The 21,748-nt window shown below is 40.7% G+C and overlaps 1 protein-coding gene across 2 annotated transcripts; it reads right to left on the bottom strand.

The window, feature by feature from the left end:
• Window positions 1–1,395: 1,395 nt before the first annotated feature.
• On the bottom strand, window positions 1,396–21,167 carry LOC110045237 (uncharacterized). Of its 2 annotated transcripts, none has more exons than XM_020750833.2 (18): window positions 19,978–21,167; window positions 18,048–19,109; window positions 17,548–17,669; window positions 17,032–17,273; window positions 16,489–16,602; window positions 13,071–13,195; window positions 12,073–12,172; window positions 11,297–11,498; window positions 10,700–10,796; window positions 10,049–10,208; window positions 9,317–9,433; window positions 8,156–8,227; window positions 7,613–7,654; window positions 6,494–6,702; window positions 6,018–6,083; window positions 5,008–5,266; window positions 3,916–4,111; window positions 1,396–3,545 (listed from the first exon to the last, which is right to left on the bottom strand). In XM_020750833.2, the coding sequence occupies exons 1-18, from the start codon at window positions 20,880–20,882 to the stop codon at window positions 1,690–1,692; spliced, it is 5,946 nt and encodes a 1,981-aa protein (XP_020606492.2). In that variant the 5' UTR covers window positions 20,883–21,167; the 3' UTR covers window positions 1,396–1,689. The 2 variants fall into 2 exon arrangements, with proteins under 2 accessions (XP_020606492.2, XP_020606493.2); XM_020750834.2 differs by having other exon boundaries at window positions 17,032–17,267.
• Window positions 21,168–21,748: the final 581 nt, after the last annotated feature.

Below are 21,748 nucleotides of genomic sequence, written 5' to 3'. Positions count from 1 at the left end.
CGAACGTAATCCACAATAGATTGTGTTCGCTTGAGTTCAGCTGCCGAACTAAATCGCGAAGGAGACCAAGATTCCAGAAAGGTTGGCCTACATGTGCCAACACTATGTGGAAGCGCGTTGGACTTACAATCCAGCGGTCCCGGGTTCGAGTCCCGCTCTGACCACTACCTAGATTTGTTTCACGGTAGCCCCGAGTTCAAATCCTCGCCACGTTATAGCCAACTGGTTTGCTTCCAGCCAGCTGGAATTCTCTCGGCAATGTTATGTCCAGTTTGAATTATTTGTTTCAGTTGTTTGCTCGGCCACACTAGCCTTCGTGCGTTGGTAAATTAAGTAACCTCCCTGCTGTGGTCATTAAGTCAGTTCCGTCAGAATCACTATTTTCAATTAAATAAGCTTCGGCTATTGCTTATTGTAACGTTTAGTCTTTCAAGTGCCCCTATAATCAAATTTTCAATATCCATTTTTTACATTTTTGCACACAATAGTTCCTTCATAGATTTCTTGCCAAATTTCAGTCTATTACGAACATTAGAACTCACGTTTTTTGGACCTTTATTTCCGAGAATTTAAGGCCACTATTGTTTTTCCTTGTTCCAAGGCTTTGGTTGAGAATTGGAGCAAATGACGTCATTTCCTCAAAAATACCGCACAGGCTGAAATTATGATAACAATTAGAGCAGAAAATTGCACGAATGTAAGGGCCAAAGTTTTTGTTATTCTTGAGGCGAATTGCAGCACTAATCCGTGATCCTAATCAACAATGATTTAGATAAACATATACAGGCAAAAACTAACGATAGATAAATCCGACGTTTCGGCGACATCTTGGCGCCATTGTCAAGGGAAACTAATTAAATATGCGATTTCAAGGGTAACTAAGAGTTCAGAGTTTCTAATTTGCAATTGTTTTAGCGTGTTGAAAAAATGCCACAACAAGTTTGATTGTCTCATTAATGAGATGTTACTCATTAAACAATTACGACCGTGTTTAAATGTACAATCAGACTCAGTTCGCGCTAAAGTCTTTGTCTAACTTATGCAAATTAGAAACTCTGAACTCTTAGTTACCCTTGAAATCGCATATTTAATTAGTTTCCCTTGACAATGGCGCCAAGATGTCGCCGAAACGTCGGATTTATCTATCGTTAGTTTTTGCCTGTAAATCCGTGATCCGTCTCTAGTATAACGATCAAATCTTTGTAATCTATGCAAGTCAAAATAAGTTTGTTTCATACTCCGTTCTTGAAAAGGGTGCGTGTGTGGGGTGAGGGGTGGGGGGTTGGAGGAGAAGGGGAGAGCAGAGCAGGGAATGGGAAATTAGTATTTGAACTAAAGTTCTCTCTCTCTTCTTGTTTAGAGTTCTGTAATTCCGTTTACGAGAAAAAAGACCACTTTTTAGGCATTGGAGAAACATCCCTTTCATTGAACGGCTTTGTTAAAATTCTACACCACTATATCTTCTCTAAAACGTCACGCTCTCTTTGTACACAACTTACCACCGTCCAGAAGTAAAATTCTACAATTAACACAAACATTTCCGACAAACTTCGAGGGTCAATCGGTAACAGGACCTCGGCTGTCTGGGTTAACTTCGTGAAGTCTTCGGAAGACTACGATGTGGATTATATTAACGGTCATTAACGTCTACAAACTTAAGATAGAACTTTCTCTAACAGAATGTGTTCATCACCGCCTCCATCTATCCCGGCTCCAATGCTCTTTGAATCTTCTCTCTTCTCTGCGTTCCTCGTATCTTGGTCGCTCGTTCAGCGGATAACCGTGCCTTTCTCGCCGTTGTTCATCATCGTGCCACTGTCGTCCAGGCCTGTGTTGATGCCGCCAGTCACCCCGCGAGTCTCCAGCTCGGAAATCCCGAGGGAAGCGGACCTCATTTGATTCACCGGGTCGGGAATCCCGGGGGTAGCGCGGCTCGCTTGAAACACCGGGTCGGGAATCTCGGGGGTAGCGCGGCTCATTTGAATCACCGGGTCGGGAATCCCGGGGATAGCGGGTGTCACTACACCAAGCGCCTCTGGTCCTGTCGTCCATTCTTCTTTGCTCACAATGCTCATCTCTGTGCTCGCTAGACACTCGCCTGCTTTCCCGTGACTCCAACCGGGATTCGTGAGCCGCCAGCCGCGCACGTTCCTCCGGTCGAAGACCGCTGTACTGGCCTATCGGTTGGCTAACATTGTTCACTTGACGAGTGACTTCTGGTGGTTCAGACGGGTTCCATCTGTTGGTGTGACGACTGTCCTCAGGAGTGGGTTGGTGTCTTTGATCAGCAGGGGCCCTAGACTGAAAGCTGCGCTCGGTGGAGCCTGACACCTGAGCTCCACGAATACCGTGTGGACTTCCACTGCTGGAAGTTTCACGCTGTGGCATGTACCCAGTTAAACTGGCCGACACTGGCTGTCTCTCAGCATCACGCTGTGGTATGTGCCCAGCTGAACTGGCTGACACTGGCTGTCTGTCAGCAGTGACTGAACGCTGCAGTGGCTGTCCAGTTAAGCTGACTGACGTTGGCTGTTGGCCAGCCCTACTCGAAAGCTGTGTTGCACTGTCAGGAGAAGACACCGGCTGTACATTCCGACTGCCTGGTACAATAGGCTGCAGTATACTGCTGGCTGACGCCATAGACTGGATGGCAAAGCCTCCTGAAACGGCAGGTTTCTTGACCGTGTCTGCTGTGCCAGCAGAAACAGTGTCACTGGATGCAGCAGAGGATCCCATTGGTAGTACTGTACTGAGTGATGGCAAGTGAGGGCTTACACTTTTAACAGCAGCGCTTTGAAGCCTCTGAAGCGTGGAAACTAACATCTGAAGGCTAGACGGTTTAGAGAGTTCCTGAGATGTCACGGGTACCACAGGTTTGGCAGGGGTGGGGTCAGTGGGGTCAGTGGAATCAAGATCAAGCTCCAACCCTTCCTCTGGATCATACGGAGCGTCGTCATCAGTCACTTTACCCTCCCCTCCCTTAAGCTCGACTGTCCCTGTGTCTGGGTTTTGTGATTTTTTCTCCGCCTCTTGCTGAAGTTCATCTTCAACCGGGCCTGTTTCTTTCCGCTGGGTCTGTGCCAAGATGTACTGCCGAGCACGCTCCTGAAGATCCAGCAATTGTTGCTTCTGTACCTCAAGAGAAGGAACAGTTGACTTGTCAGCGGGGACAGAAGGAGAGCTCACCACTGCTCCAGAGGATGACGCCATTGACGGTGTCGAGGTCTCAGAAGTGGGCGAAGCTTTAGCTGGGGAATCTGTAGTTTTTTTGCTAGCAATCTTGGCTTGAGTGGTGTTGTACTGGAACACAATGTCATCAATATCAGCTGGTGGTGAATCATGCAGTTCAGTCAGCAGGCCTTGCTTGCTGGTCGGACTCTCCCCAGTCCCTCCCTCACTGCTGCTGGTCTCCACACTCGCTGAACTGTTTCGCCGCTTTGGCGGTGGTGACAGTGAACGCTGACTAAGTGCACGCGGGCGTTTAAACAGAACCTTGGATCGGACTATGATACCGAGAAGCATATGAGGACGATGCTCATCTAAGCCTGAGGGAGAAAATACAAACAATCAATCAGTAACCCTTACTACGTTTTACTGCGTGAGAAGCTTACGTTAAACACTGTGAAACTACCATAAAATTCAAACACAAAAATCCTTCCACGCGATAAAAAAAAGACCCTTTACCACACACTCTTTAAAACAGAGACCCTCTACCACAAAGACCCTTTACCACAGACCCTTAAACACAGACCCTTTACTAGATAGGCTCTTTACCACATAGACCCTTCACCTCAAAGGCCCTTCACCGCAAAGATCCTTCACCACAAAGACCCTTTACCACAAAGACCCTTTACACAGCTTCTCATCTTTGGAACAAAAATCAAGACTACTTTCAGCGAAAATATTAACACTTACCAGGTCCATCAAATGGCAGTAACTCTGGCGGTATAGGTTGATGCGAGGCTAAAGGAACCAAGTACATGTCCTTGACGCCTGTGTAACAGTTACTGACAACTCCACAGCGCTTTCGACTGTAGAAATATGAGTACAAGGAGACATAGCTCAGCTTCTCGTCATCAGAGGATGCTTCATACCGTATCACACACACCTCCTGCAAGAAAGTTCATACGAAAATACTTTTTCAGTTCGCTAACACATAAGAGACGTGTTGCAGGATTAGGTGGCAGGAACAAGAAGAAGTCGAGTGGAATTTTTCAAGTCCTCGATATTTCGAACTTCCCGATAACTCGAACTAAAAGTCGTTTCCGTTTCCTCAGTCGAACTTTGTAATGTTACCCCTGACTTCTCAAACTACCCGATTTTTCAAACCGATTTCGCTTCCCTTGGAGGCTCCAAAAATCGGGTTTCATTGTGTTTTTAAGATCATGCGAAGTAAGAGAGATTTGTACAAGCAGAGGCCTTGGCAGCGGTCCATCTCGCCTTTGCGGTTTATCGGCCTAAGATTTTCCCCTATAAAGCAACTTTCCCACGCCTTTCATATCTCTTACAGTTATCTTCTCACACTCTTCCGGTTTCTTACAGTTATATAGTACCAACTGGCATGTATTTGATGGGATTAATTATACAACATTTAGTTCTTTTCCAGAAAAAACTTTCCAGCTCCTAAAGAGTTCAAACGTTTATAGAATTTCTGTTACACAACACTGAAAAATGTTTTCCGACAAGCCCTTTCCAGTTTCGTGCAGTAGTTGTCTGTGGTACCAGCTGGTGTGTATTTGAAGGAATCCCTTATACAGAATTTAGTTCTTTTCAATACAAAACCTTCCAACTCCTGAAGAGTTCAAACGTTCATAAAATTTCTCTGCTACAAACACTGAAAAGCATTTTCCGACCGTATCAAAGCAAGCTCTATCTATTTCTCGAAATCAAAGACTTTTAACTATATGTTTTATAACAAATGATTATGAAAGGTACATTCCAAGTTCTCCATACTAAAACTACAAGAAATGTATAGCCATCAGGTAAGGAGAATATACCAATTCATACCCTTGACGTGGAGCTCTTCAGCTGCAAGAGGTAATCCCAAACTTGTTCATGAGCTATTCTTCCCTGGACATGCAGCGTGTCCGGTAACAACTGCAGCAGATCGTCACATGACCCAGACACACGGTAAGCACTGGTACCGAACTTGGCAACACTCTGCATCATTACAAAGCCTTTCCACACCGCGGGAACTTTTTTCGGAGTCTTGCTGAGCACAGAAGGCGAGACGGGTGGTTGGGTAACTGTTGCCGAGTCCGGTGAACTGCAAATAAAGAAACTGATGTGTCCTCACCCTCTCCTCCCTTGTGCTAGAGAGAAAAGTTGGCTGAAGGGTCAAAAGGTGCGATTCAGACACACGCATCTTAAAGGAGCACAGTCATGGCGTTTTAGCCACGTACAAAATAACCTTTCAATTGAAGGAAACCTGAAAATGGTAGTTTTACTAGGATAGAAAAACACCACAGTTATAAAAATAAACCATAAAGGAACAAGGATGGTTTAAAACGGAGAAGATTACATGGATTACAAACTGAAAAATTGAAAAATCTTGGCTAACCTTTTCCAGATGCACAAAAAAACCGAGATTTAGCTCCTTCAAGGTTGCTGTTCACTATCTGTCGCAGTCTTTTCCAGTTTTTACGATTCTTGTGCCTTTTGGCTTTACTTTTTTCTCTGGAAATTTTCTGTATTAGATAGCAATTATTTCCAGTTTCCTTTGATCGATTTGAAAGCAATACGACTCTGCACAAATTGAATAATATTTAACACATATATAATCACATATAGAAATCAAGAGCGCATAATCGAATCGTTTTAGTATAAAATCTACAAGCTGTTCAGATCTTGATAAGCAAATTACCTAAACCCTGTAAACAGACACTTTGAAAACGCATTTAAGTGGCCACCGTTTAGTGATTTTTAGTTAACAACCGCAGACTGCGAGGCCACTCAACCAGTGACGCGAGTGCGACCTTAACTGTAATTAAGAGGTGGGGATTTTTTGGCAAACAAACCTTGCGGAAGTAACAATATCCATGGGTGTCGGGGACGGGATGGAGCTCTCGGCTACAGCTTGAACTCTGTTGAATACAAGGTATAAAAACTATAAGCACTCGTCCATACAAGAAAACCAAGAAATTACCTAAGGTTACCATACATTCCTGGTTTTCACTAGTGAAAGGCTCACAGTAGGAGCTGTAAGAACGTTTACAACCAAGTGAATCCAAAATCCAAAATCAGAGTCAAAAGTTCAACGGAATCGGAGTCTGGAGAATCTGAACGTTTCAATTTCCTTCCGATTCCGGAAACTTCAGGAACGCTGTTGTCAAAACATTACAAACCAAACTTCAGAACTTTAATGAGGTCATGGTTCAAAATTCCACCTCACTTTTCCCCACTCCAGCCCCCTCCTCCCACCCCCCTCCCCATCTCACATTCTCTACCACCCCTCTCCACTCCTAAAACATGACAAAACAACTCCAAAGCTTACATTGATGTTGTGGACACTAGCGGAGCTGGCGTTTCCCTCCTGGGGGGCTCCCCTGGGGGTGCCATTTTACCGGTGCAAATGCGACAATTCAGATCAAAGAGATGGATGCGATGTTCATCTGTGGTGTCCAGTAATAATGTACTGGAGCTCGTGTTGCTATCTGGCAGACCTTTCTCCACCTTCAGCTCTGCATTGGCCTTGACAGAGTTCTAAAGAGATATCACAGAGGAGACAATATTAACTTTCTCTGTTTCATTGTATTTCAGGGTTAGTGCACATTGTGGGTAAAGCTGGTGACACTTCCCTATTTTGAAGTGATTGATAGATAACATGATTTAACAATCACTCAATCACAGAATCAATTGACTGACTGAACTCGACCATACAACATTTTCCATTGAGTGTTGAAAGTAACTCGCTTTTGCTTTGTTTTCACATTACTGCACAAAGCGATTAGCTTAAAAAGTCGCACAGCTTTATTATCCAATTAGAAGTAAACCTAAAACAATCCTGATTCACTGTCACACATTTTTGCAGATTTCGTGTCAGCTACATGTATTTGCTTGGAGTTTTGATTTGTTCACTGTATTGTCTGTGTCCTGTGTGATTGGCTAGAGTGATTACTTTGGTTTCGGTCTTAAGACACTCAGTGGTTGGTACAAGTGAGCAGTCCAGGGGAGTTTATAATGAGCACTGCTCTCACATAATATAAGCTAACAATAAATTATTGTATCATCTTGTTCGCTATGTTTGTGAGTGGGAGCAAGGACACCAACAAGCCCCAGTTGCTGCATGTCCAGTCAACAACAACAAAAAGATCCTCAAAGCTATCACCAGTAAGCAATCTTTCAATCTCCAATTCTTCTCACACCAGGGATGGAAATTAGCTTTATGACAAGATAATTTTGTTTTCTTGGACAACAAGAAAAATGTTAGTTATCCTGGCAAGCTTGCAAAGTACCCACGCCATTATTCCATTTCCAAGTTGGCTTTTGCCTCTGTGTCAACATAAGACAAGTCTTACTGCATAACATTGTGTAAACATAAAGAGTTTTGATCAAGGACATAAATTATTTTGAAGTAGAGGAAGGGCAACTCAGGAAAAACGACTGTTCTCACCTCAAATGTACTCAAATCATCATCGTCTATTTCAACCTCACCCTGAAAAAGGTACAAAACAAGCAGTGAGCAGCGTTCCGCTAATAGGAGATCTCAGGTCAAAACCCCTTAAGGAGACTCTCATGTAAAAAGGTCCGGGATATTTGTCAGAAAATTTGAATTAAACCCCTGAGAGACACCAATGTGGGTTTGGTTCAAGCTTTCTCTGACCCCTAAAAGATAGTACTTTAAAACAGACCTGTAAACGGTTTTTTTCTAATTTGTTTGAGTGCAACTCCACCTAGGTAGTGGCACTTAGTCCTGGACACCCTAAGGTAGAGCAAAATCCGTAATTGACACCCCAACGTGAGACAACAAACATCCCTTTCCTTTCCACATGGAAAGGAGGTTTGAGAAACTTCTGCGCAAACAACTTAGGCTTGCAGGTAAATTTTAGGCAAGTGTGGCAATCACGCGTAAGACCTTTTGTCCATGCTTCTACATTACAAATGTCAATGTATCTGTTCATGTCAAGAGAAAATGATTATTACTTACAAACCTCACCTTGTGCGTTTTCTTTATGTGTGCTTTCGTTGCATTTATTTCCTCCTGATTCATCCTTATCATCTCCAGGGTCTAAACACGACAACAGCAAAGAGCAGCTTTTAGTAAATGGCTTAAAGTAAGCCAAGTTTTCTTTGGTGTTGCATCAGTGCATTATACAATTTTCTCAAAAAACTTGCATCACTTTGTACATGTAATTCAATCAGAAGTAAAATCCATTTTATATTAATTTAGGATACAGGGGTCCGAAATTGTGACCAGCTGGACGCCAATGCAACTGAAAATTGAATGTTGGTTACCAGAATTTTGAGGCTAGTCGGCACTAGGTGACTACCTTGCAGCAACATGACTGCTTGCTTCATGCTTGGCTTTAGAAGGCGTCGTACCGATGGCGTGTATTGAAGAAGATGATTTTAAGTTTGGTCTCCCAACTAAGAGAGCTACCTATTTAACAAGAACTCCATTTCACCTAAATTGTAAGCCACACAATATTTTAATGCCTTTACACACAGAATCTGACTCTTGCTCTTGAGATCATTCAGGAGTAGGACTATTTTCACACAAAAAAAGTCTTGAAAAACTTTGTGTATTTGTGTTTCGCCGTGAAAGAAAAATTTTATTGACACTTTTTGGCGACCACATTTTTCCATCTGGCGACTGAAACAAAAAAAATTTCATTCACCAGTTGGCGCCTACCTAAAAAAGTTAATTTCAGACCCTGGGATAGAGGGTCACTCTCTTTAAACCCAATTGTACCTCGCTTCCTCATGCCTTCCCGCATTTCCCATAAACTACATGTATTTGGCTAGAGTTTTGATTGGTTCACTTGACAGTCTGTACCCTTTTATGATCCACCAGAGTGATTTCTTTGGTTTTGCTTTTACCACACTCTGTCAAAAACTGGTCTAGTCCAACCAACACATTGGCAATGGAGAATACTGTCTATAATAGTATGTACACCTTCTAAAATGGGACACCTTCATAATTTTGTGGACTTGATAACTTGCAATCAACTGCTTTTTTTGATGAATGGGGGAAGGGAAAAAAAGAATGCCTCCATTTTTTCTCCTTCCCCCTCCTGTAGAAAAGAACACTTATCCCAGGTTATGGACTTTAAAACAAGGGTAGTTTGGCTTTTGCTGTAAAATGATGGATACGTACGTGTTTTGTTTCCTGCTCGCGCCATGTGGCTAACTCTGGTGACGCAAGCTGCTCAGGCGTCATACGAACAAGACGGTCCACAGATATTTCGCCAGAAAGCACATGCCGAAACAGCACCTGAAATGCGACACACTTATGTCAGTGTTTTAAATGCTTTACAACTCTCAGTATCAATGAATTTTCTCATATGTTCCCAAGAAAAAATACCATATACATGTAGAACATTTTCACTCATGTGACCAACAGGCTAGCAATTTTTTTTTTCAACAAAAAAGTGTTTACATAAGAAAGAGTTCAACTCCCATTGAATTGGTTTGGGACAGTAAAATGGCCACTGTTTTGTTGTTTTGGGACACCAATACAACTGCAGTGATGTCATGCGAAAACACTCTACACCCATAAAAATATGTAACATCAAGCAAACTACTGTATTGTACTCAACTGTACTGTGCTGGGGCAGATACAGAATTTTAGAGAAGGGGGTCGAGATGCAGATCGGTCAAGGTGGTCCCCAGTAAGGTGGACTGGGGGCATCCTCCCACGGAAAATGAGATTTCCGGCATTTCAAGGCCAAGTCAGCATGTTGTAATGTCTCATTTTTTTTTTATTTAGGGGGTTTGACCAAACCCCCTAAAAACCCCTCCAACCCCCCCCCCCTCTCCCCACTAAGGTCTCCCCCACCTGTCAGCACAACAACACTAAACAGTAGGTGTAAATTGTGCAATAACTTGCCTTATTTCTAGGGTCCTTGAGATTAAACATCAAACTTCGATACTTGTTCTTATAGCGATGTCCTGTATCTCCAAAGAAGGAGAACATTTCTCCCTCCACGTTATGAGAGCACTTGTCGATATCCTCTTCACTGATGCTCAAATCTTGTTGTTCCTTTGATCTGCAAAAGAGATCAGCAATAATAATTATCACAAACCACTAATTTTCACACAAACCTTTCTGTATATCTATGGCCTCACACATAAGAAAAAAGAAAACAAAAATTCCTCAGCTTTTCACTGCAAGAAAACAATTTTTTGTGCCTTACTGATACTGATAAATTGAAAATTTAGAAATTTACAACAGCACACTGAAGTTTCTGGTTAAACCAGCATAAGAGTGTAAACTCTTTTAAGCCCAGGCATAATTTTTTTGCTGGGCTTAAAACTGCTGTTTTATTGGTTTCACTTGCTGTTAACCACAAGTTGATTCTAAAATCCCCTAAAATAACTCAATTTCCATGTAAGCAAGCTTTTGAAATGCACAAGTAAATAAAAATTAACAATAAAAGCAAATAGGCAGTTTATTTATTTTCTTTTTGAACTTGAAAATGGGGTCATAATGACTCAGAAACTTCATTTGCTTTTATCATTAATTTCCATGTATGTATACCGTGTTGTCAGGATTTCCTTGAGAGATTTTCTTATGTTATCTCTCACAGTCTTCTCGCTATCTTCCTTTTTCTCTTTCTTTTTCTCATCTTTTCCAACTGAAATTGAAAATAAGATGTCACACATCAACTAAAGGATATCATATTTATTTACTACCAACTGCTGGTACTTCCACGGCGCTAACAAGAAACAAGATGGAGCTGAAACAAAATGGGCTAACAGCACCTCTCAAGAAAATCAGTGCAAACTTATGAATAGTGTAAACTTACTTTTCAAGAGAGGAATTATAAAAAATGTAAACCGGTCAGTGTAAAATGCAAACTGTGGACTGCAGACTGTGGCCCAGGGGTAAAATGCAGACTGTAGGCTGTAGACTCTTTCACTGATTCATGTTACTGTTTCCATCATTGAAAGCTAACTGGAAACAGGCTAACCAAAGCATTATTTAGGCTAGCCAGAGTGATATTCAGGCTAACCAGAGTACAGACTTTCACTACAATCAGCCTGAATAAACCTGTTTACACTTAGCACTTGATAACAGAAATATCACAATGAATAGTTTACACTGACTGAAATGTAAACACAAAATGAAACAAACCTGATGGTCGAAGCACTTCAAATGTGGGATGATCATGCAGCCACTCAACAATCTCCTCCTGAGTAGGGGCAGCTACGCCCGCAATCACCCTCCCAGTGGACCTCTCAATGACCGCCACACCTTCTTTCGGCAGTGCAGATTCTGCATGAGAGGAAACTGAGGGTGGGTGGGAATTCCAGGGTACTGGACCTAGAAAACTTGACTGAATCATAAACAAAACATTATCAATCAACTGACAACACCTAGCCCGACATCTCCTGCCTGAGCCACCTTAACTTTTCAAAACTTTAAGGGGGCTCTGAAGGCTTTGCATAGATTATTTTAAACTCTCAAAAGTTGTATCTTATCACAGCAAGTACCATTTTGAGAATAAAATTTGGGGCATTGAGCCTATCTTTGAAAGATGTCTGGGCCACCTTACCCTTTCAACACTTTAAGGGGGGTCTGAAGGCCTTGCATAGATTATTTTAAACTCTCAAAAGTGGTATCTTATTATGGCGAGGACCATTTTGAGAATAAAATTTGGGGATGTTAAGCCTATCTCTGAAAGACATTTTTAACATATAATACTGTTGATATGGTAACTTGTAACCACCTCACGGAAATGATCACTACGTGTTCACCAATGACTGGGCTTATTTTGATAATAATTATGGTTATGGTAACATCAATTGATAGAATCAAAGTAATGACTCATAAAGGTATAAGTGCTGGAAACTTTTGACAGCCAGCTTAAAATAAATTTTCTGTAGCAGTAAAGGAAAGCATAAACTTACTGTTGGTGATGTAACACTCTTTGAAGATGAAACTGAGGATTTAAATCCCATTCTTTTGCCCCTTTCCTCTGCAATGATTTTCAATGATTCCTCAGCATGTCTGCAAGATAAGAAAAAAAATTTAAAACAAACCAGCGATGGCACATCTAATAAGTATGTTGTATAGGTTAATATGTGCTCCCATTACAGTAACCCAGTGTTCCAGATAAGACGGCAGTCTTAAACACGTTCTGCGATCTGACCAGAGGAACTGACAGAAAACTGGGAATGATTTGGTTACCCTCCTATCCATTGATCCACTGAAATTCCTTATGGACACATTGCATTTAAAATTTATCTGGAAGTCTCTACTACATACATACAGTTTTTGATCAAACTCTTAAATGTAGCCATTCAAATGAAAGCTACTTACATGTACAATGTAACAACACTTTCATTTGGTACTCTAAATCAGTGTGTGGCCATTCAAATGAAAGCTATTGAGCAGTTCTTTCATATGGTATTGTTTATTATGCTGTACAAGGTGGTTCCAACTTTTAAGTCCATGGATGAAACCCTAGTGTGTGACCATTTCGATGATCAAAATGGAAGCTATTAAGCAGCACTTTCATGTGGTACTGTTTATTATGCTGTACAAGGTGGTTCCAGCTTTTAAGTCCATGGATGAAACCCTAGTGTGTGACCATTTCGATGATCAAAATGGAAGCTATTAAGCAGCACTTTCATGTGGTACTGTTTATTATGCTGTACAAGGTGGTTCGAACTTTATAAGTCTGTGGACGAAACCTTTGAGTGTGGCCATTCAAATGAAAGCTATTGAGCAGTACTTTCATCTGGTACTGTTTATTATGCTGTACAAGGTGGTTCTAACTCTTAAGTCTGTGGATGAAACCTTTGAGTGTGACTATTCAAATAAAAGCTATCGAGTAGTGCTTTCATGTGATAATGTTTACTATAATGTACAGGATGTTTTTAATTTCAATTTCCCTCAATAGTACCTTTGTATGCACTCTGGACTGCAGTAAAGTGAGTGATGGTCTGCAAACATAGAACACCCAGCTGTGATGCACTTGGGTTGGGTGGGGTGGTTCATGTATGATGCTGGAGTGGGTGTTGTCCTCACCTGTATAGTAAAATAAAGATAATAGGTTCTAAAGAAGCTGCTGGTTTGTGTTGGTGGGCAAGTGAAGCACTTGGCTACATATTAGCTTGAAGCTTGAAAAGGTAAAATAATTGCTGTAGTGAGTTAGTGAAGCTGATGTTTTGACTGTCAAGCAAATTACTCTTGAAAGTATGTAATAAGTTCCCAATAACTTCTCGTCGTAATGCCAGGGTGCTGGGCTAGACAGTATCCCTGCTCAATCACTGGGACTCTCCTGAGATCTGCCAGAAAAGATTCTAAGCAACAGAGGACAATCGTAAAGATGCCAAATGGCCTACTGTTGCTTCCCTAAGAGCTTCAGGGTTTATACCTGCTTTAAATGTTTCAGTTACAATGCTGATTAAAAATTTGAATTTTACTGTAGGTTTCTTATGTCATCAAATAAAATGAATACATGATACACGGCAGCGGTCTCTCTTTTGCTCAAAGAGGGAAGAAACGCAAACGAACAAGAAGAAGCGAGTGGTGAAGCTGCAAGCTGCAAGTAGCGTGTGCATCAGAAGACCTACACACAATTTACACACTTTATTTCAATTGATCTAAAAATTAATACAAAAGTAAAACTGATCTGCTGGTAGCATTAGGCCTATCTAGGTAGATCTGAGGAACTGTGTTTGCTCGTCTTCTGACACCTGCGTTACTTGTGGCTCAGATTTTCGCTGCATGCCACTTAAGGACAGTGCCTACTAAATACAAAGGTTTTTGCGCCAGGTTAGGACCACGCGGAAAAAGTAGATCTTTATAAGGGGTACTGGAATCCCCAAAGAAAAATTGGGGGAGCCATGAATTTTTTCAAGATAATTAGCCTTAAATCTCAACAAAAATGCTGACATCAGCATTTTGCTGAAAAAAGAAGGAAAGGATGTTTCTTCACAGATTTGCTTAGAATTCGCCTTTACAGACAGAAAAGCAAACACATTATAAAGATCTTAAAACTACATGGTAAATGGTAACATGAAAACCATTTTTGGTATTCTTTTAATAACAAGATCGTTGCAACGGCACTTTTAGGGTCTCTGAGAGCCTTCCTCTGGTTCAGCTAAAATACAGTCTAAATACCTTTTGCTCACAACCAGTAACTAATCACTTGTTGAATAGGTTTGCCACTTCCATTTCATAACATACAATGTAGGGGTAGCCATGTGTTTTTTTAAAGTTATTGATCTTTTTTGAAAACTTTAACCGTGCCCATTACATTTTTTCCTGTCACCTCCCCAGTAAGTAAAACATTTGTGGATCTCGAACTTGCTTTGTGCGCACTACGCTATCTGCAGGTACATGTTTACAGCTGGATTTCAGTATAATTTTCGATAGATAACAGCTAGTTTTTCAGCTGGAAGATGTTAACAGTTAGTGGTTACGATATGCTGCTATTCTGGTGTTCCTGGTTTAAGTACAGTGCAGCTCAGATATAAGCGAACTACGCATACGCGTATCATACGAGCGTATTTTGCGTATACGTGTATGTCAATACGCGCACATATACGCGTATATACGCGCATATATACGCGTATATACGCGCGTATATGTCTCTTTGTTATGCATTCCCACAAGTTTCTTTATGTGAAGCATTGTTAGTCAAACAAAGGACATTATGTTTCTTGAGAATGAAAATGGCTTCAAAGCGAAATTTGCATATTGTTAAAACGTCAGCCGGTCAATAAAAGCTATCATATTTCGATCACTTCGCAAATTCACCGACAAACTACCGTTTATCAACACTTGATCTTAAGCTACTAAAAATGGGAAGAAAATTGATACAGTCGCTTGAACTCCCTATTTTAACACGTGAACTTTATGTTCTTACAAGTAAAGATCTGTGTTTCGGCACGTGTCGGCAAGTCGTTTGCGAAATGTTTATTGTCTGAAGCATTCCGAAGACATTGTCGAAAAAATGATATCTCCGGTTATATTTGACACAAACCGTTCATTCAAACGGTAAAATGCTCTTTCTTTAGCCAAACAATTGTTTATCAAAGTTTCTATGGGGCGCTGCTCACGTTTAATTATATTTTTCTTCAAGCAAAAGTTCTGTGTTTAGCCATGCGTCGGCAAGTCGCTTGCGAAATGTTTATTGTTTGAAGCTTTCCGAAGACCTTGTCGAAAAAATGATATCTCCGGTTCTATTTGACACAAATCGTTCATTCAAACGGTAAAATGCTCTTTCTTTAGCCAAAGAAATGTTTATCAAAGTTTCTATGGCGCGCTGCTCACGTTTAGTTATTTTTTCCTCAAGTAACAGTTCTGTGTTTCGGCATGCGTCTGCAAGTCACTTGCGAGATGTTTATTGTTTGAAGCGTTTCGACCTGGTCGAGAAAGTGATATCTCCAGTATCTGACACAAACCGTTCATTCAAATAGTAAATTACTCTTTTCCTGACAAAAGAATTGTTTATCGAAGATTCTATGGTGCGCCGCTCACATTTTGTTATTTTTAATTTTCTTCGAGGAAAAGTTGTGTGTTTCGGCACACGTTTCCAAGTCGCTTGCTTGGACCGTGTTCAGACTTTGTTTCGAGAAGATGTTATCTTTCGGTTGTGATGTTTGCTCCATGAAGATGGGATTGTTGAAGCGTGTATCCCCGGTTCTATTTGACACAAAAAAATTAGTAAATTTTTGATTTAACGACAAAATACTCTCTCTTTTAATCAATATTCAGTCACTTAATTTCCAGTCAAGTGCCCAATTGCAAAATGTTAGTTTCAGCTAACATTTTGCTTAGTCTGTAGGCATACGCGCGTATACTGTGTACGCGTATTCAAAATAAAGAAAACTCTTTCTCGCTCTGTGGCAAGCTGTCAAGCCATTGAAAACAACAATGACCTGATAAGAAAAGAAGAAACAATAGGTTAGCTCATACATACTAATCAGGCATACGCGTATATGCTGTATACGCGTATGTGCGTATATGCATACGCGTATACGCGTATTGGGCTGACGCGCATTACGCGTATATTTTGGTTCGGATATATCTGAGCTGCACTGTACTTAAGTCATTAAACTTGATTTGGTCACAGTGGGAAAGTTTTGCTTTCATTTTTGTCATGTACTTGGTAGCGTAGTTGATTGTGTCAGTGTCAACCTCAGCACGCACGTGGTGCTTAAACCTGCCTTGCGTGATGCGCAGAACGTATACGCACAAACAAGAGTAGGCACCATCCTTAAGCTTCTGGTTTGATTGCATTTCTTCCCTTGCAGATCTTTCAAGCAAAAGAGAGACGCTCACAGTCTAGGAATTTGATGAATAAAAATCACCTTTTTGGGTATCCTGAAGCCTTTGTGTGCTGGAGCCTGTTTCTTTTTTTCTTCCTTTGGTGGCATACTGAAGAATAATTTCTCGGATTCTTTAGTTCTTTTGCTACTGAAGTCCTTTAAAAAACAAAACAAAACAAAACCACAGATTTAAATATTATTTCTGCCTGTGGCAAAAGAAAACAGATATACTTGTACAGTGTATGTGTAGAATAAATGTAAATGCTACCTATCTCAATTTAGAATTTTTTTTTTTTTGATACCCTAGCAGCTGGAATAAATATTAAATATTAACGGGAGTTACCTGATTACAGATCCCAATTAAATTTTTGTAGACCCTGGAATTGTTTTGTCTTTTGTGTCAATAACGTAAAAAAACCAAAAATTTTGTATTGGGGAGGGCAAATTTCTTGTTGCAAATCAGATTAATTTTGTTTACATGTGTAGAACAAGCAAGCTCAAAATGTTGGTTTTTCACATTTTGAGCAATGCCGAGTGAAATTAAATCCAATTATCAACTATACCATGTACATTTTTCAAGTGTACCTCAGTCATTTCCTCTCTGCTTCTTCTATGACTAGAATGTCGACGTTTTCTTGTCTCCTCTTGGTCTCCTGGAAGCTTTAACTTGAGTGTGTGCACTTTTCTTCGACGATAATCAGGTGTCGAGGATGGCTTCTCTTCCGAGCTTTCCACTTGTTCTGATGTAGCAGTGATTCGTCCATTTTCCTTCTCATCTGTTTCTGATGTCTGTTGAGCCATCTTAGCACTTTCTTCCTCTACTTTTGCTACATAGTGTTACAGAAAACACAATAAAATTAATCTTCTGAAAATAAGCATCCCCATACCCATAACAAAACATCCAAGCAATCTGACCTGGAAAATGCGCACATAATCCTTCCTGCCCTTTCCCCCCTAAATAAAAATCCAGTTCTCAAATTGCAACATTTTCGGGTCATGGCTGATTGATTCTGCAACCCCAAGGTACCAGCTATCCCCCTTTGAAAAATCCTGGATCTGCCCCTGCACAACAAATGCATAGTTTATAATTTTGTAATTCACCTTTGCATTTTGGACAGACATACTCCTGTCCATTTTTCTCCATCTGACGTCCTTGTGCCATGGTTATACCAACACACATTCCATGAAACCACTCCTCACAGTGATCACAACAAATCATAAACCTGCAGTAGTACAGAGTAAAAATTCAAAATCGCATTTCTTCCACACTTATGCAGAAAAATTGTCCACCAAATACAGAGGTTTTCAAAACCACTCTTAAACCAGAGGAATTTGAAAATGCCAGCTTTGTGTTTCAGTGTGGATGGAAAAAAAAAAAAATTGAAAATGAAGCTTTTTGCCAATTATGATGTCAAGATAGTGATGTGATTTAACCTAACACTCAAGGGTGTACCCAAGCGTTTCTGCCCCTGGTGAATGTTTCGTTTTCAAATTTCTCAGGTGTAGTGTGAACAGAAAAAGAGTGAAAATGCCAAGGTGTGGACAGGACTGAAATCACTTAGTACAACATGATGAACAAACAATGAAAACATGTACGTTACCTGTTCCCATGTGGCTTACGACAGACACACCACAAACGATCGGGATCATACTCTGGATCATAGTCAGAATCGTCATTGAATTCTTCATCATGACCCAGAGACTCAACATCAGAATATCCTTCCTCCTCTTGACTTGGTTTTGTGTCCTTTTCTCTTGGCTTGTGCTCGTTGTCAGAATCATCAGCACTATTCTTGTCTGTTCCTGTTTTGCCTTTGTTCTCTATTTTAACTGCCTTCTTGCTCTTTTCATTCCCTTTGCTTGCTTTTTCACTACCTTCGTCTGCTGGATTGTCTGTCATTTTGATAGTAGCTTTTTCAGTCTTTTGTTTACCATCATTTGCTTTTGTAAATGTTGCTGGCTTTGTTGATTTTTTAGTTCCTTCATCAGCATTTTCTTTGATAAGTTCTTTGGTTTTTCTTTCCTCTTTTCTACTACTCACCCTTTTTGTATTTTCAACATCATCATCTTCTGATGACTCAAGCTTTTTTTCTGTTTTTCTCCTTCTTGGAGCCTTTTCTTCACTGTCACCACCTTTCTCTTGTTTAACTGACAGCTCACTGTTATCTGGTTTATGCAAAGAACTGCTTCTCTTAGAAATGTCTTTATTGTCATCTTTCTTACTTGACTCTTTTTTGCTAATGTCTGATTCACTTTTTCCTTTCATTTTCACATCTCCTGTTTTCAATTTTGCTTCATCTGCTTTTCCTTTAACCTCTTTTGCTTCTGTTTCCTTTATTACATGCTTTACGTTTTCTTCTTCCTTTGTTTGCTTTTCCTTATTTCTTGTCAATCGTCCGCTTTTTCTTACTTCTGCTTTTTCTTCTTGGTTTCTCTCGGTGTCCTCAATATCTGTTTTACTTGTTCCTTTGTCAGCTTCAGATTTTGTTTCTGCAGATTTGTTTTCTGTGCTGTCAAGTCTTTTATCAACAGATCCTTTTTCATCACATACAGTACTACACTTCTCTTTATTTTCATCTGAATTTTCCACATCTTTTCCCTGTCTGCATCTCGGTGTTTTCTGCTTCCCTTCTCCAGCAGCCTTTCTTTGATTCCTGGGTGACCTGGCAACAACAATTACAACAAAATACCTCATAAATTTACCATAGAGTGAAAGCCCTCATAAGCAGACACCTTCGGGACCCAAAAAAGCTGTCCGTAACTGGAGCTTGCCTCTTAGGAGAATAATTCTCGTAAGGAGCCACTAGAGTTGTAATGGAAAGATGGGCGCCTACAGGAGCTTGGCAAGTTTACAATAAACGTTGCAAATGTAAAAATACCACCAAATTATTAATTCTTTTTGTTTTAATGCCTTGTACATGCAATACCCTGATAATGGCGATAACTGCATAATTTAAACAGTACTGTATACTGCACTGCTAGGATGGGCCTTAGTGATTAAAGAACAAATCATAATTGCAGCCAGAATTACATTAGCATTAACAATCTCGCTGTAACAAAAAGCAGTGAAACAGTTTACAAATGTTTATGAGTATCTTTCAAAGTCAGGCCCAATTCCTTTAAAGTGGCTGTTTACGGCAGCTTAAAAAGTCAAGATCATAAGCCCTCCAAGATTATAAGCCCTCCAAGTGCCCTCCAAGCTTACAAGGATGTCTGCTTACGAGAATGTCTGCTTACAGGAATGAGTAAATATGGAGTTTGTAAGGGAGTTTAAACGATATTTTGTGATAGTGATTGTTAATAGATTTGTCTGCTTACGCGAGTGCCCCTTAAGAGAGTGTCCACTATAATTTGTTCTTTCAGTAGCAGCTTGGTTTGTTTTACCCGCTTGCCTAGCTAGCCATATAACATCATAAAAATCATAAAAAATGGAATTGATGCTTCAAGAAATAAATCATCAAGACAAGCAAAACTAACATTGTCTTTCATACTGGCATACTTCTTTCAACTCTCTTTATCTAAAACTCTCACCTCCGGATATTTTTAGAAGTAGTATCTTCCTGTTCTGTTGAATCTTTGCCTCCATCTTCCTCATCTTTGTTGATTTCCCTCTCAGTATTCGCAACTGTTTCTGTTGTCTTATTCTCAGCATTATTTTCCTCCTTCTCCACTTTTTTCTGTGCACGACCACTTCGGCGAACTTCCTTCTTCTCAGCTTCTGGTTTGGTATTTGCATATTTTAGTTTTGATATGTCTTTACCTCGAGATATAGACTTTGATGCTGGGTTACCCGTTTTTAGAGTCTCTGAATCCTTTTTCACCTGGATACGTTTACGAGGAGAGCGCCTCAGCCCTTTGTCAGTTCCAGACTTCTTGTCATCATTCTGGTCTTGATTATCTGGGTGTCCTGTGGCATCAGCCACAGATACTCCATCTTTGTTCCAGTTATCAGGATTAGACGGATTAGCCTCTGAATTATTTTCTTCAGACGACTCATCTCTTTTGTTCAAAATCCTATCTGCTTCCACTATTGAATCGAATGATGGGAACATGGGGCCATGGAAACCCAGGTCTCCTGGTAAAAGCACATCGTGGTTTTGTTTGAGTGAATCACTCAACACAGGGTCGCTGTACAGTAAGTTTGTCTGACCACCAGAGCTCAAAACCTCATCGATCCTTTTAAAAGTGTCCGGTGGAAGAAAATGTTCGCTCAGGACATCAACTTCGGAAGGATTTTGCGTTAATTCGTGCACTTGATCGTCGGTGAACACGGGACTAATGGAAGGTGTTATGTCCCGGAGTTCAACGTGCGAGTCCGTTGAGATGTCACAGATGGACCAAACGCTCGATTGTGCAGTATTTGCAATTGTAGTCACAGCAGTTGTCTGCGAAGGCACTCCTTCTACGCTGTTTTCAGACGAAACTTTTGTCTTCATGCGGAACAGAACGCAAATTAAGTCAATTGATTTCAAAGCACGTTTAGTCGCTCGTGATAGTCAAGTGATATTTCCGAGGTACAGTGTGCGAGATCTGTGATGCGATGCCTCTCCACGACAACGAAAATATCCTTACCATCAAAACAGCAATCAGTTAAAGGTGTTTACCAGCATACAACTCTGAATTAACCCAGAAAAAACTAACATGTGTCTGCAATGTCGCGCAGCTTTCTCCAAAAGCTCATCTTCCACATGCCGCCATGTTGTACGTGGTCACGTGGTGATGTTTACACGCATGCACACTCCCGCCATATATGGCGCGAAAAGTCAGACAACCACAAACCGTCCCCTCCCCGAACAGTTTGACTTTTACATTTACAAGCCAGCCACCCTTTCGTCTGTTTGTTATTTCGTTTTTGTGACAGTCTGTAAGAGATTAAGAAATGGAAAATTAAGAAATTATTCTTCGTGATCCGTGACCTGAAGGTTTTGCGTGACCCGTGAAGAACTTGAACCGATATTAGCGATTTCACCATAGATAGTAGAAGACAGTCTCTTTACTATCCATGATTTCACCACTCTCAGCTTCGTGATTTTGAGACGCGAGTCCTCCGAATGGTTAGAGTCGTCTATTGAAAGAACTCGAAAGTGATTGAGGTATGCGATTTGCAATGTGGAGCCTTAACTTAGCCTTTCACGATTTTGCTTTCTTCAAACACTCTTTCTAATATGAAATTTTGATATCCGTGATTCGTGATTTTTTCTGCTCTTGAACTGTGCCAGAGAACACCTGTACGACCCTCTTGTCGTGAAAGTCAACATTTGTGGGTTGAACTTTAATGAATGCACAGTTCTTCACAGGAATA

This window comes from Orbicella faveolata, unplaced genomic scaffold, assembly GCF_042242905.1.
Source record: "Orbicella faveolata isolate gen_17 unplaced genomic scaffold, um_ofav_v1 contig_34, whole genome shotgun sequence".
In the NCBI taxonomy this organism is placed as follows: Eukaryota; Metazoa; Cnidaria; class Anthozoa; order Scleractinia; family Merulinidae; genus Orbicella; species Orbicella faveolata.
The sequence above is the reverse complement of the archived record's forward strand: the minus strand, read 5'-3'. Positions and strand labels throughout refer to the sequence as shown.

Excerpts from the sequence above, each read along its gene's own strand:
- LOC110045237 (XM_020750833.2), bottom strand. The coding sequence starts at position 20,882 with ATGAAGACAAAAGTTTCGTCTGAAAACAGCGTAGAAGGAGTGCCTTCG. Across the intron at positions 5,267-6,017 it reads GATATTGTTACTTCCGCAAG|TTCACCGGACTCGGCAACAG; the intron begins GTTTGTTTGCCA and ends CTTTATTTGCAG. Across the intron at positions 4,112-5,007 it reads TGAAGAGCTCCACGTCAAGG|GAGGTGTGTGTGATACGGTA; the intron begins GTATGAATTGGT and ends ACTTTCTTGCAG.